At 44.2% G+C, this 16393-nt stretch overlaps 1 protein-coding gene across 3 annotated transcripts in view; it reads right to left on the reverse strand.

Moving 5' to 3' along the window:
- COPS3 (COP9 signalosome subunit 3) overlaps positions 1–16393 on the reverse strand; it is a gene marked incomplete at its 5' end in the record, with an annotated part of 39198 nt that overhangs the window by 6556 nt on the left and 16249 nt on the right. For 2 of the 3 annotated variants that reach the window (XM_080712663.1, XM_080712665.1), the window contains 3 exons: positions 2055–2141; positions 10238–10411; positions 13818–13958. In XM_080712663.1, coding sequence (XP_080568789.1) covers positions 2055–2141; positions 10238–10411; positions 13818–13958 — 402 coding nt within the window. The remainder of the gene's footprint in view (positions 1–2054; positions 2142–10237; positions 10412–13817; positions 13959–16393) is intronic. The other variant, XM_080712664.1, reaches the window with a different exon arrangement.

A 16393-nucleotide genomic window follows, 5' to 3' on the forward strand; every position in this document is an offset into this window, starting at 1 on the left:
GTGGCTGAGGGTCTCATTGAGTTGCTGAGGCTGGCCTCAAACCTATAACCCGCCTGTCTCAGCCTCCCATGAACTGAGATTACAGGCATGTGCCAACATGCCCAGCAGCTTTATTACTCTGAATCCTGAAATGCTAGAGAACTATATGAAGATCTGCCTTCCCTGGCATGAGGACACAAGTTTGTGTTAAGTGGACTGAAAGTAGATCAAAGCTATGTATGTGCATGCTAGGGAGGTTACAGTGTCTCAACGTGGTAGGTTACCCCCTAGTCATTCATCCCTCAAGATTACTGTTACCTCCCTGTGGTCCGGCTGAGAATGGGAAGATACAAATGGAAAGTGATAGAGGGGTGTCCTCCTGCTAGCAATGTTTCATTTCTTTTTCTTATCTTTTTTTTTTTGTGTGTGTATGTGTGGTACTGGAGATAGAACCCAGAGGCATTCTACTTCTGAGCTACACCCCCAGCCCTGTTTTTTACTCTTTATTTTGAAAGAGTCTCACTGAGTTGCAAAGGGCCTCACTAAGTAGCTGATGCTCCCTGTGAACCGGGATCCTCCTGTCTCAGCTTCCCGAATGCTGGGATGACAAGTGTGCGCCACCACGCCTGGCAATGTTCTCTTTCTTAAGCTGGGCGCTCTAGCATCTTCCTGTCAGCACTACTCACAATACAGTCGCAGACCAATAGCAGCCCATGATGAGGGGCGGGGCTCCAGTCAGAATATAAGTCGACAGTATCACTAAGCTCAGTTTAGTTCAGCCAACTGTGTCTGACAAGACTTTCTTGATGCCCTGACATACAAACTGATAAAAGCCTGTGATCTCACCAAGGACCAGCACAGAGTAGCACTACTTTATGCCTCTTTGTTTATCGCAAATATTCCATGGGAGTTTTAAACGAGGCTTACAAAAACCTGATAATGAAAATATGCAGAAATGATAAATAAAGAGCACAAATAGAATACAACCATGGTGCACACCAGAAAAGAAAAGAAGGCTGTGATGTGGACATCACTTACTTGTTTGAGAGCCCCACAGGGTCCACGATACCTGAAGGCTCGGTCCACTGGGCAGCACTACTGGGAATGGTGGCACCAGGACTGGGGGCTCTGGTCTAGGATGTGACTGTCTGCTCCTTCCTACACGTCCCGTCATGATATGCTGGCCTCAACAAAGGCCAAACCAACGATGCTGTCGGATGTTGGACCTGAACCTCTAAAACTGTGAGCTAAATAATCCTCTTCTCTTTATGAAGTTAGATGCCTGAGCTATCTATGTGTAGTGACACAGAGCTGATTCATACAACTGGAAACCCCTATTGACTGTAAGGAAATAGACCAAAATGTCAATAGTGATTAATTTTGGTTCTCCCCTTTTTAAAATTTGGGTATAGAGGATTGAGCCCAGGGGCAGTCTACCTCCCAGCCTTTTTTTTTTTTTTTTTTTTTTTGCGGGTCTGGGGATGGAACCCAGGGGCATTTGACCTCCGAGCTATACCCCCTGCCCTATTTTTTATTCTTTATTTTGAAACCAGGTCTCACTGAGTTGCAGAGGGCCTCACTAAGTAGCTGAGGCTGTCTGCGAACCACAATCCTCCAGGTCTCAGCCTCCCGAATGCTGGGATTACGAGCGTGCACCACCACGCCCAGCTCCTCCCAGCCTCTGTGTGTGTGTGTGTGTGTGTGTGTGTGTGTGTGTGTGTGTGTGTGTGTGTTACTGGGGATGGAACCCAGAGGCTTTCTACCTCCGGGCTATACTCCCAGACCTATTTTATATTTAATTTGGAAACAGGGTCTCACTAAGTTGCTGAGAGCCTCACTAAGTACTGAGGCTGGCTTCGAACCTGCGTGATCCTGTCTCAGCCTCCCAAGCGCGGGGATTACAAGCGTGCGCCACCACGCCCGGCACACCCCTAGCCCTTTTATTTTGAGACGGGGTCTCACTAAGTTGCTGAGGCTGGCATGGACCTGCACTTCTCCTGCCTCAGCTTCCCAAGTTGCTAGGATTTCAGCATGTACCCCATGCCCAGACTAATTTTTTTAATGAAAACACTTACCATGTGTAAAACATATTTTTCTGCCTCCTGAGGTCCAGACAACTGCACACGACTTGCCATATCTTGTAATGATAGTGTTAAAAAAGTCTGCAAGTCAGAAGGAGAATTAATGATTGGTAGAAGCCATGGAAGAAAAACATTTTATTAGATGTGTGCAAAATTCTTTCCATTGCTGTACAAACTAAATATCTGCTTGTGAAGATTACTTGAAATTGATGGAACCCAGTGGTTTTAGCCATCAATATCCTAGAGAAATAATGTCAAAAAAGCTAATTTCCCATATATACGTATATACATACATGACATTTTTACAAAGTAGTAAGAAAAAGGTCAAACTTTCAAAACTCATAAGGAACAAAGACTTATACAAACATGGAAACCAGCCCAGAGAACTCTGGGAAAATGCTCAGTTCTCACCATTAAAAAAACACGAACTAAAATTACACCAAGATTCCATTTTCACCTATCATTTTCCTAACCTCTGGCTGCCTGCTAACAATGGCACACCGAGCTGGTAAATGTATAAAGAACCAGGCCCCTCACAAGCCGAAGTAATGCAAACAGGAGCAACTCCGTGGAGGGGGGGCCAGCAACACCCCCAGGTACCAACGCAGGACCCTCTGACCGAGTAGTTACACTTTAAAAATGCATCCTATGCATACTTTTCTGGTTTTGGTGTTTTTTTTCCTCAATACTGAGGATGGAACCCAGGAGCAATGTACCTCCAAGGTACAATCCCAGCCCTACTTTTTATTCTTTATTTTGAAACAAGATCTCACCAAGTTGCAGAGGACCTCACTAAGTAGCTAAGGCTGGCCGTGAACCTGCAATCCTCCTGTCTCAGCCTCCCAAGTGCTGGGATGACAAGCGTGCGCCTCCACACCCAGTGCATACTTTTCTATTATGTGTATGAAATGACAGGTATGCACTGTAACAGTGTTTACCACAGAAACAAAACAAGAAAGTCACTTCAATGTCCACAAACAAAGGATGGGTTAAGTACAGCAGAGGAATCCAAACGGACTTCTTGCAATATTATAAAAGTAAGGAAGGCTGGGCGTGGTGGCACATGCTTGTAATCCCAGTATTTGGGAGGCAGAGACTGGAGGATCATGGTTCGTGAACAGCTTCAGCTACTTGGCCCTTCGTAACTCGGTGAGACCTGTTTCAAAAAATAAAAAGACTAAAAAAATAGAACCAGGGATGTAGCTCGGATGCAGAATACCCCCGGGTTCCATTCCTAGTACCGAAACAAAAATAAAAAATAAAAAGTGTGACGGGCGTGGTGGCGCACGCTTGTAATCCCCACGCTTGGGAGGTGAAGACAGGAGGATTGCGCAGGTTCGAAGCCAGCCGCACTGGTTTAAGAGACCCTGTTTCCAAATAATAAAAGTATAAAAATAGGTCTGGAAGTATATCCCAGAGGTAGAAGGGTTTCAAGGAACCCCAGTACCACCAACAAAAAAAAGTGAGGACACCTTTTATAAACCAAAATGGAGCCCAAGATGCTACATATATGGTTAAAAAGAATAAAGGAAGATGCTCAACAGCGTCTTTCTATATACATGGCATGCTAACATCTTTAAAAGGGCAAGACTGCATGTGAGTGTACATTCATGTTCAAATGGGTATCTAGCCATCTTTATAGTTTCCCAGAAAAGCATCCCAGCATTGCCAGGGAGTCTCTTGAGATCTTTCTGGGATACGGAAACAGAATGGAATGATGAGCATGGTGGCTCAGCTTGCAATCCCAGTAGGTGGGAGGCTGAGACAGTGCGACTGCAGGTTCTTAACCAGCCTCAGCAACCGTGGGGCCCTTCACAACTTAGTGAGACCTTGTTTCCGGGGTGTAACTCAGAAGTAGAATACCCCTGAGTTCAACCCCTAGTACAACAACCAAAAAAAGAAAAAAGAAACAGAATGAAGATATTTATGCCTTCTGAACTTTGTATCATAAATGCATTATTAAAAGTTTTAAAATGACACTCAACCTGCAAAATTCAAAGTTAATTTTTTTAAGCAAATGGAGGAGTCACGCAAACTGGCTATTTATATACTTGCAGCGCATGAAGAAAACCAGTGTTTACCACTGCTCTGCTTGGAATCTGATGAAAATGCCCCCTTTCACAAACAAATTAAAAGAGCTCTTTTTGTAGTGGCAGCTGGCATCGTTAGTAACAAAGTCATTTTCAGAGCTCTCCCTGTCAAATTCAGATCTTGATTTTTTGCAATGGTTGTGACTGAACCCTGGGCCTCACGTGTGCCACGCAATTGCTCCACTGCCAAACTACATCCTCAGTCTGGAAAAAAAATGTTTTTTTGTAGTACTGGGCTAGGGATGGAACCTAGGAACATTCTACCTCTGAGCTAAAACCCCAGCCCCTTTTTTTTTTATTATTCTTTATTTTGAAACAAGTTCTCACCAAGTTGCAGAGGTCACCAGGTATTTCTTTTTTCTTTTTTGGTTGCTCACCAGGTAGCTGAGGCTGGCCGAGAACCTATGATCATCCCTTTTCAGCCTCCCAAGTACTAGGATTACAAGCCTGTGCCACCATGCCCAGCTTAGTCTGAATTGATTCCTTCCTTCCTTCCTTCCTTTTTTGCAGTACAGGGGATGGAACCCAGGGGCATTCTACCTCCAATCTATACCCTCAGCCCTATTTTTTGTTCTTTATTTTGAAACAGGGTCTCACTGACTTGCAAAGGGCCTCACTAAGTAGCTGAGGCTGTCTGCAAACTGTGATCCTCTTAGCTTAGCTTCCCAAATGCTGGGATTACAAGTGTGCACCACCATGCCCAGCTAGAATTCTTTTTTACTATTTTTTTTGTGGTACTGAGGTGGAACCCAGAGGCTTTCTACCTCCGGGCTATACTCCCAGACCTATTTTTTATACTTTATTTGGAAACAGGGTCTCACTAAGTTGCTGAGAGCCTCACTAAGTAGCTGAGGCTGGCTTCGAACCTGTGCGATCCTCCTGTCTCAGCCTCCCAAGCGCGGGGATTACAAGCGTGCGCCACCACGCCCAGCCCAGCTGGAATTCTTAATAAGCCAAGAATAGCACCCAAGAAGCTGGGTGTGGTCACACATGCTTGTAATCCCAGCATTCAGGAGGCTGAGACAGGAGGATTGCAGTTCATGGACAGCCTCAGCTTCTACTTAGTGAGGCCCTCTGCAACTCAGTGAGACCCTGTTTCAAAAATAAAGAATAAATAGGGATGGGGTATAGCTCAGGGGTAGAATGACTCTGGATTCCATGTCCAGTACTGCAAAAATAAACACATACATACACACATTCATGAAACGGTAATTTTTCCTATTTCAGAACAGAAACTTCCACCTGTATATCCTTCAACAGACGACTGCAGTCAGGCATGGTGGACTTTCTCATATAATCTCAGTACCTGGGAGGCTGAGACAAAAGGAACATCAGCAACTTAGCGACACCCGTTTCCAAATAAAAAAATGAAAGAAATCGGGTGGAGACGTAGCTCACAGGTAGAATGCCCCTGGGTTCAACTTCCACTAACTCCTCTCCAACTAATGTTTGTTTGGAGTAATCTCTCGGCACAGAAGGTGCCCAAACAGACCAGCATTAAACACTGCCCTGCCTCTGGCTGCCTTTCAGCCAGCAATGCCGTGGCGCACAGCTCCTGTCACTGTGCCACCGAGTCTACCTGCTGAGATGCCCCAAAAAGCTTTTAACTTTCCTATATTTTATTCTTTATCCTTTATTTTGAAATAGGGTCTCAACAAGCTGTGGAGGGCCTAAGTAGCTGAGGCTGACCTTGAATCTGCGATTCTCCCAGTCCTTCATGTGCTACCATACTCGGATCCTCCTATTATTCTGGCACTAGGATCTGAAGCCAAAAATGAAGCAGCCACCATCAAGATTTGCCCTCTGGATTAGACTTGTCCTTGAATGAAGTCCTGCCCAGAAGCTTCATGGTGGTCATCCTTTAGATCTCACAAGATCACTAACAAATGATTTTCAGAGCAATGCCAACATATTTTTTCTTACGATGGTATTTAGCCTCTGGGTCAAGCTGCTTTTGGTCTGGCTGACAGGCTCCATTTGTTTTTGCTCTTTCGTGACTGCTTTGTCTTTTGTAGTCTTCATTTTCCTCTTACAATTTCTCTGTGAGTCGGATGCGACTGTGAGTCTATGTAGTGTTTGTTCAGCAGCCGCCTGCCCACCTTCTTTCTTGCACGAGCCTTTGTCCTTACGCGGCCTGTCCACCTCCATGACTGTCCTGACATGCCACCCTTCTCTAGCTCTCAGGGGAGTCTCCTTTCCCAGGTCCTCACACTTCTGCATCCTCCCACGACTGCCAGCCCAGCAATGAACAGCTCCTGTTTTTGTGTGTTTGCGGTACTGGGGATTGAACTCAGGGGCATTGTACCTCTGAGCTACATGCCCAGCTCTATTTTTTTAAACTGGGTTTCACTGAGTTGCCAAGGGTCTTACAAAGTAGCTGAGGCTGTCCGTGAGCCATGATCCTCCTGTCTTAGCCTCCTGAATGCTGGGATTACAAGTGTGCACCACCACACCTGGATATTTATTTATATATTTATTTGGGGGAACTAAGGATTCAACCCAGAGGCATTTTACCTCCAAACTATACCTTCAGGTCCTCCCCTACCCTTTCTGTGGTACTAGGAATTGAACCCAGGGACATTCTATCTCTGGATACTTCCAGCCCTCTTTTATTGCTTTCTTATTTATTTTTGGTACTGGGCATTGAACTCAGAGGCATTTTACCTCCAAGCTATACCTCCAGCCTTTTCATTTTATTATTTGGAAATGGAGTCTAAGTAACTGACAGCCTCACTAAATTGCTAAGGCTGGCTTCAAATCTGTGAGACTCCTGTCTTAGCCTCCCAAGTACTGGGATTACAAGCATGCACCACCATGCCTGGCTTATTTTCTTAATTTTGAAACAAGGTCTCACTAAGTTGAGGATGTCCTTGTAAAGTAGCTAAGGCTTGCCACTAACCTGTGATCCTCCTGTCTCAGGCTTGAAAGTACTCAAAGTACTGGAATTACAGGCTTGCACCACCACACAGCTTTTTCTTTTTCCTGGTACCGGAGTTTGAACTCAGAGGCATTCTGCCGCTGAGCTATACCCCAGCCCCATCATCATCATCATCATTATTGTGTGTCTATGTGTGTGGGGGGGTGGGTCTGGGGATGGAACCCAAGGGCATTCGACCTCCAAGCTACACCCCCCAACCCTATTTTTTATTGTTCATTATGAAACCGGGTCTCACTGAGTTGCAGAGGGCCTCACTAAGTAGCTAAGGCTGTCTGAGAACCGGGATCCTCTGTCTCAGCCTCCTGAATGCTAGGATTACAAGCCTGCACCACCACACTGGGCTCCTTTATTTTTATTCATTTTGAAACAGGGTCTCGCTAAGTTGCAGAGGCCAGCCTCCACCTTGCAAACCCCATCTCAGCTGTCCAGATACTGGGGTTGCAGGAGTGCATACCATGCCCAGCCCAGCGCCTTCTTTTGACTTGAGACAGTCTCACTATGTCACTGGCTGACCTGGACTCAGCTCAAGCAGTCCTCCCGAGTAGCGGGGGCTACAGGCCTGTACCTCCATCCAATACATATTTTCTTTCTTTCTTTTTTTCTTTTTTCTGGTACTAGGGATTGAACCCAAGGGTATTTTACCTCTGACTTATGCCCCAGCAGTATTTTATTTTTTATTTTGAAACAAGGCTTCACTAAGCTAAAGCTGTCCTTGAACTGGCAATTCTGTTTCAACCTTCCAAGTACTAGGATTACAGCTGTGAGCCTGACTCTAGTGCATACTTTATTTTTTCCAATATTAAGAGATTGAACCCAGAGAGATTCTACCTCCGAGCTACACTTCCAGCCCTATTTCTTAGTTTTTATTCTGAAACAAGGTCTAAGTTGCAGAGGGCCTAAGTAGCTGAGCCTGGCCATGAACCTGTGATCCTTCTGTCTCAGCCTCCCAAGTCCTGGGATTATAAGCACTTGCCACCACTCCCAGCTCAGTGCATACTTTATTTTTTTTAATTTTTTTACAGTAGTGGGGATAGAACCCAGGGGCATTCTGTCTCTGAGCTATACCCCCCAGCCCTATTTTTATTTACTTTTTTTTTTGGTGGTGGTACTGGAGGTGAAACCCTGGGGCTTTCTACCTCTGGGCTATACTCCCAGACCTATTTTATATTTTATTTGAACACAGGGCCTCACTAAGTAGCTGAGAGCCTCACTAAGTAGCTGAGGCTGGCTCTGAACCTGCATGATCCTCCTGTCTCAGCCTCCCAAGCGTGGGGATTACAAGTGTGCGCCATCACACCTGGCATTATTCTTTATTTTGAAACAGGGTTTCACTAAGTTGCAGAAGGCCTCAGTAAGTGAGCCAAGGCTGGCTGCAAACCCAGATACTCCTGTCTCAGCCTCCCAAATGCTGGGATTACAAGTGTGCGTGACCACACCCACTTCAATGCATACTTTTGATAATAAAAAACCAGCCCAGCTGGGCGTGGTGGCGCAGGCTTGTAATCCCAGCATTCAGGAGGCTGAGACCAGAGGATCGTGGTTCGTGGACAGCCTCAGTTACTTAGTGAGGCCCTCCACAACTTAGTGAGACCCGGTTTCAAAATAAAGAATAAAACATAGGGCAGGGGGTGTAGCTCGGAGGTCGAATGTCCTTGGGTTCCATCCCCAGACCTGCAATAAATAAATAAATAAATAAATAAATAAATAAATAAATACAGCCCAGTGTGGCATATGTTTCAAAATAGAGAATAAAAAAAAACACTAGGGTGGCGATGTAGCTCAGAGGTAGAATGCCCCCTGGGTTCCATCCCAAGTACCACTTAAAAACAAAAACAAATTTAAAAAATAAAAAAACCATCAGGTTAGCTGAGGATGCTGGCACATGCCTGTAATTCCAATACCTAGGAGATTGAGACAGTAGTACTGAAGGTTCAAGGACAGCCTCAGCCATATAAGTCAGACTCCTAGCAACTAGCAAGATTCTGTTTCAAAACAAAAAAATAGAAAAGGGTCAGGTAAGAGTGTAGCTCAGAGGTAGAATACCCATGCAATTAATCTCTAATACCAAAGAAAAAACACATTTTCATTTTGAAAATATAAATTGTACAATTTCCTTATATCCTAGAATTCAACTGCACACATGGCACATACAGCCCTGGCCTAAATAGCAATGGCATGGTGGTCCGTGCCTATATACTCGGGAGGCTGAGACAAAAGGATCGCATTTTTTAGAACAGTCTCCTCAGCATGTAGTGCAACCTCTCCGTAGCCTAGAAAGACCATTTCAAAACCAAAAATAAGCCGGGCGTGGTGGCGCATGCTTGTAATCCCCGCGCTTGGGAGGCAGAGACAGGAGGATCACGCAGGTTCGAAGCCAGCCGCGCGCACTGGCTTAGGAGACCCTGTTTCCAAATAAAAATGTAAAAATAGGTCTGGGAGTGTAGCCCGGAGGTAGAAGGGCTTCCAGGAACCCCAGTGCCACCAAAAAAAAAAAAAAATAAATAAAATAATAATAATAATAATAATAATAATAATAATAATAATAATAATAAAAAATAAAATAAAATAAAAATTGGGAGCCAGGCGTGGTGATACACACTTGTAATCCCAGTAACATGGGAGGCTGAGACAGAAGGATCACAGGTTTGAGGACAGCCTCAGCAACTTACCAAGACCCTGTTTCCAAATAAAATATAAACAGGGCTGGGGGTATAGCCTGGAGGTAGAGGGCTCCTGGGTTCTAACCCCAGTACCAAAAAAAAAAAAAAAAAAAAAAAAGAAAGAAAAAGAAAAAAGAAATCCAAGCATAGACCAGCCTCGCCTGAGAGTAAGGCTAGTCATCACCAGTACCCCCATCTGCCCTTCTGGAACTAGTGACCCCTCCAGAGCTACTTTCTCTGCCTCCCAGTGTAGCCGTATCTCCTACCTTTCCTCCTCTTCACCTGCTCCTCTTCTCAAATACCCTGCTCTAGCCCTGAAAAGACCAAAAGGTATCAATCAAACTCTTTCTAAGAAGCCAGTCGCAAGAGTTGTTTTTAGTAAAGAAATCCTGCACACTTAATCCCTGTCCCTGCTTCCTGGGTGCTAAGAAGGAAGAATAGAGAAAAAAGGCCAGGGGCAGGAGTTGCTGAGACGGCGTCTCGCCTCACCTTGGTGAGCCTCTGGATGTTCTTCTTGTAGAGAGAGGACAAGCACTGCTTCACCAGTCCCATGTTGTTATCGCGAGTGAACGTTTCACTGTGCTTGTTCACCAGGTTTCGGAGTTCTGAGGGGTTATTGGTTGAATAAACTTGTGCTAACTCGTGGTATGCATTGCTGAGAGGCTAAAGGTTTAAAGGTGGGGGAAAAGATTAAAGGTTAGGAGAACTAATGTTTTTATAAGAGGAAGAAAGAAAAAAAAAACCCTTACAACTCCATTGTTCCTAGCAAATTAGAATTTATCCACCAACCCAAGCACGGTGGTGTACACTTGTAATCCCAGCATTCGGGAAGCTGAGACCAGAGGATCGGGGTTCGTGGACAGCCTCTGCTGCTTAGTGAGGCCCTCCGCAACTTAGTGAGACCCTGTTTCAAAATAAAGAATAAAAAATAGGGCTAGGGGTGTAGCTCAGAGATTGAATGTCTCTGGGTTCCATCCTCAGACCCACATAAATACATACATACATACATACATACATACATACATACATACTAAAAACTAGGGCTGGGGGTGTAGCTCGGAGGTACAATGCCCCTTGGTTCCATCCCCAGTACCACAAAAAAAAAAAAAATTAAAATAAATAAATAAATAAATAAAACAGGCCTGTTCTGAGGCTATGCACAGATGCATCAGAGGTCTCTGTAGTAACAAGAGCATGGCTGTCCTAAGACTAAACTACTCAGGGCTTTTCCATAAGAGCTGAGAAGGCACTGTTAGCCACGCCCCCTACACCAGGCAGCTGGAGCCCTGACAGCACAACAGGGCTTGTAGGCAAAGGACAACAGGCTAGCTTCAACAAGCTGGCAGGAAAATTTCACCAGTGTTCAGAATGACATCTCTAAAATTTTGAGTTTTCCATTAAGAAAAATTAATAAAATTATTGTAATCTCATAATACTTTGAAACTGCTAATTCAAAACAAACACAAGCCAGGTGTGGTGGCGCACACTTGTAATCCCAGCATTTGAGAGGCTGAGACATGAGGATAGCAGTTCGCAAACAGCTTCAGCTACTTAGGGAGGCCCATTGCAACTCAGGGAGACCCTGTTTCAAAATAAAGAATAAAAAATAGGGCTACAGGTGTAGCTTGGAGGTAGAATGCCCCTGGGTTCCATCCCCAGAACTGCCAAAAAATAATAATAAAATAAAATAAAATAAAATAAAATATAGGGCTGGGGGTATATCTCAAAGATAAAATGCCCCTGGGTTCAATTTCCAGTACTGCAAAATTAATAAATAAATACATAAATGTAAAAAGCCCACAAGTATGTTTTATTTTCTTTTTCTTTCTTCTTTTTTTTTTGGGGGGGTGGGTGGTACTGGGGATGGAACCCTTCTACCTCTGAGCTACACTCCCAGACCTATTTTTATATTTTATTTGGAAACAGGGTCTCTTAAGCCAACATAGCTGGCTTTGAACCTGCGCGATCCTCCTGTCTCTGCCTCCCACGCATGGGGATTACAAGGGTGCGCCACCACACCTGGTGTTGCATTTTTTTGTTTTTTTAATTTTCTTAGCTGGGCATGGTGGCACACCCTTGTATTATAATTCCAGTAATTTTGGAGGCTGAGAAAAGAGGATTGCAGGTTTGTAGCCAGCCTCAGCTATTTAGCAAGGACCTCCGCAACTTAGCAAGACCCTATTTAAAAATAAAGAATAGCTAGGCGTGGTGGTGCATGCTTGTAATCCCACCACTTGGGAGGCTGAGACCGGAGGATCTCACAAGTTCAAAGCCAGCCTCAGCTACTTAGTGAAGCTTTCAGCAACTTAGTGAGACCCTGTTTCCAAGTAAAGTATAAAATAGGTCTGAGAGTATAGCCCAGAGGTAGAAAAGCCCCTGATTCCATCTCCAGTACCACAAAAATAAAAAACAGCTGGGTGTGGTGGTGCACACTTGTAATTCCAGCATTCAGGAGGCTGAGACCGGAGGATCGCGGTTCACGGACAGCCTCAGCTACTTAGTAATGCCCTCTGCAACTGAGTGAGACCCGGTTTCAAAATAAATTATAAAAAATAGGGCAGGGGTGTAGCTCGGAGGTTGAATGCCCCTGGGTTCCATCCCCAGATCCACTAAATAAATAAATAAATAAATAAATAAATAAATAAATAAATAAATATAAAAATTAAAAATAAGCCAGGCCTGATAGCTCACGCTTGTAATCCCTGTATTCAGGAGGTAGAGACTGGAGGATCGCAGTTCTTGGATAGCCTCAGCTACTAAGTGAGGCCCTTTGTAACTCAGTGAGAACCTGTTTCAAAAAAATAAAAAGACTAAGCCGGGCGTGGTGGCGCACGCTTGTAATTCCCGCGCTTGGGAGGCGGAGACAGGAGGATCGCGCAGGTTCAAAGCCAGCCGTGCTGGTTTACGAGACCCTGTTTCAAAAAATTATAAAAAAAATAGGTCTGGGAGTGTAGCCCGGAGGTAGAAGGGCTTCCAGGAACCCCAGTACCACCAAAAAAAATAATAATAATAAATGAAAAATAAAAAGACTAAAAAATAGGCCTAGTGGTGTGGGTCAGAGGTAAAATGCCCCTGGGTTCCATCCCCAGTACCACAAATAAATAAATACATACATACATAAATAAACAAATAAATAAATACACAAAGCAGCCTCGCTGGCTTAAGAGACCCTGTTTCCAAATAAAAATACAAAAAATAGGTGTCTGGGAGTGTAGCCCTGAGGTAGAAGGGTTTCCAGGAACCCCAGTACCACCAAAAATAAATAAATAAATAAATAAATAAATAAATAAATAAATAAATACACTAGGCACAGTGGCGCACACTTGTAATATCAACACTTGGAAGATTAGATAGGAGAATCGCAAGTTCGAGGACAGCCTCAGCAAGTAGCGAAACTTTCATCAACCTAGTGAGACTCTTAGAAATGGGCATGGTGACACATGCTTATAACCCCAGTACTTGGTAGACTGAGACAGGACAATGTAGGTTCAAAGCAGCCTCACTAATTCAGTGAGACTCTCAGCAACTTAGCCAGACCCTGCTTCCAAATAAAAAATAAATTGAGGCCTCAGGGTATACCTCAGAGGTAGAATGCCCCTAGATTCAATCCTGAATACAAAAAGAAAAAAAGAAATGTGTAGGAACTTAAACATCTATAGTCCTAAGTATTCAGAGCAAAAGTCTGGAAACAGGTACACGAGAAACATTCCAGGCCTACCAAACAACGTATAAGGGCTGAAACAGAGTTAAAGATTTTTTTTTTTTTTTGACTGGGGATTGAACCCAGAGGCATTCTACCTCCAGGCTATACCTCCAACAGGATTTCATTTCTTATTGGGAAAAAGGGTCTCACCAGGTTGCTGAGAGCCTTGGTAAGTTTCCCTGGCTGGCTCTGAACCTGCAAGCCTCCTGTCTCAGCCTCCCGAGTACTGGCATTACAGCTCAGAGTTAGCAATTCTGACTGAACTGCATTCCCAGGCTCCCAATGGACACTCGACTGTACCATTACAGTTTCTTCATATACTAATTACATGTCGTGTAAGAATATCAGTTTTATTTTAAAACTTACCTTAATAAATCTACCCACAATCTGCGATGTGTACTTCGGTAACTGTTGTACTTTGCCAAGTAATATCAAAGACACTAGGATATACTTTTTATATGATTCCAACATGATATGACTGACCGCCATGGCAGGAGTAGTTATAGCCTGAGCAAGAAAAGAATATGCAGTGTGAAGGGAAAGAATAATAGCAGTAAACAGCAACAGACTACATGAACCAATTGAATAATAAAACAAGGCCACATAAAATGCCCCATCATCATCATCATCATCATCATCATCATCATCATCATCATCATCATGTTATTATTTCTTTTTGTGGTACTAGGGATAAAACCAGGGACAATCTACCTCCAAGCCACACCCTCAGCACTTTACTCTTTATTATGAAATAGGGCTTTACTGAATTGCAGAGGGCCTCACTAAGTAGCTGAGGCTGGCTGCGAACTGTGATCCTCCTTTCTCAGCCTCCCAAATACTGAGATTACAAGAGTGCACCACCACACCCAGCTTCCTGACATTTTAATGCCCATATCACCTTGACATTTTAACTCACATGAGGTACTATACTGGGCTGTAACAGGAAAAGGCATCCAGGGGCTATGAAGTATGTTTTCACCATTTTCCAAATGTGTAGTCTTAACCTGAAGTCACTTTGAAGATTTAACCTGCTGGGCGTGGTGGTACACGCTTGTAATCCCAGCATTTGGGAGCTGAGACAGGAGGATTGTGGTTCATTCACTGGATAGCCTCAGCTACTTAGTGAGGCCCTCAGCAACTCAGTGAGACCCGTTTCCAAATAAAGAATAAAAACTAGGGCTAGAGCCGGGCATGGTGGCGCACATTTGTAATCCCAGCGCTTGGGAGGATGAGACAGGAGGATCGCACAGGTTCGAAATCAGCCTCAGCTACTTAGTGAGGCTCTCAGCAACTCAGTGAGACCCTGTTTCCAAATAAAATAGAAAATAGGTCTGGGAGTATTGCCCAGAGGTAGAAAGGCCCCGGGGTTCCACCCCACCAGTACCATTAAAAAAAAAAAAAAAAAAAAAAAAAAAAAAAAAAAAAAAAAAAAAAACTAGGGCTGGAGGTGTCGCTCAAAGGTAGAATGCCCCTGGGTTCCATCCCCAGTACCAAAAAAAAAAAAAAAAAAAAAAACCTGCCGTTTCCCTTAATAACATTTCTACCACCAGGATCCCTCAGCACTTCCCAGAGCAACTAGACATATGGGCACATGCATATTATGAGTCCCAAATAAAGTAGGAGCTCTTTAAAGGTTTATAATCTCAATTCATATTGTGAATTAAATAGAAAATTAAAAACACGTGACGAGGCAGGCATGGTGGCACCCCCTTGTAATCCCAGCATTTGGGAGGCTGAGACAGGAGGATCTGGGTTCGCGTCTCAGCTACTTAGTGAGGCCCGTTACAACTCAGTGAGACCTTATTTCAAAATGAAGAATAAAATATAGGGCTTAGGGTGTAGCTCGGAGGTAGAATGCCCCTGGGTTCTATCTACAGTACCGCAAAAACACACCAAAAAAAAAAAAAACAAAAACAAAAGCGTGACTACGCAGGCGTGGTGGCGCACGCTTGTAATCCCAGCATTCGGGAGACGGAGACTGGAGGACCGCGGTTAACGGACAGCCTCAGCTACTTAGGTCCTCTGCAATTTAGTGAGACCCTTTTTCAAAATAAAGAAAAAAATAGGGCAGGGAGTGGAGCTCAGAGTCGAATGCCCCTGGGTTCCATCCCCAGACCCCACACACACACAAAAAGTGACTAATTTATCCTAGAACACTGGTATTAATCTATATTAATCATTACTTTTTCAGATCCCACATAAACCTCTAGAATGTTCTACCAAATTGGGCAATAGTTCTCATGACACCAGTGGCGATTATAGACACAGACAAATGTGAGAAGAATGCATCACTGTGTACGCCTTAATAGGCTTTCAATTTTGAACCATGAGAATGTTTTACAGATTTTAAAAAAATGAAATTAGAGCCGGGCGTGGTGGCGCATGCTTGTAATCACACCGCTTGGGAGGCTGAGACAGGAGGTTCACACAGGGTCAAAGCCAGCCTACTGAGTGCAGCTCTCTGCAACTTAGTGAGACCCTGTTTCCAAATAAAGTATAAAATAGATCTGGGAGTATAGCCCGGAGGTAGGAAAGCCCCTGGGTTCCACCCCCAGTACCACAAAAAAATAAATAAAATAAAACTAGCTGGGCATGGTGGCTCCACGCTTGTGATCCCTGCACTTGGGAGGCTGAGACAGGAGAATCACAGGCTTACAGCCAGCCTCAGCTACTAAGTGAAATCCTCCACAATTTGGTGAGAATCTGTTTCAAAATAAATAATAAAAAATAAGGCTGGAGGTGTAGCTTGGAGGTAGAATGCCCCTGGGTTCAATCCCCAGTACCACACACACACACACACAAAGTCAAGAGATGTCATAGCTTGCACTAAACCCCACGGGGCTTGGTTCAGCACCCGCTAGCTAATTTGCTCCGCCCTGCACCCATTGCTCTTCAGCTTAGGCTAGAGCAAGCCACCATTATAGGATCAGAGGAGGAGTCTT

This window comes from Muscardinus avellanarius, assembly GCF_963383645.1.
Source record: "Muscardinus avellanarius genome assembly, chromosome: 16".
In the NCBI taxonomy this organism is placed as follows: domain Eukaryota; kingdom Metazoa; phylum Chordata; class Mammalia; order Rodentia; family Gliridae; genus Muscardinus; species Muscardinus avellanarius.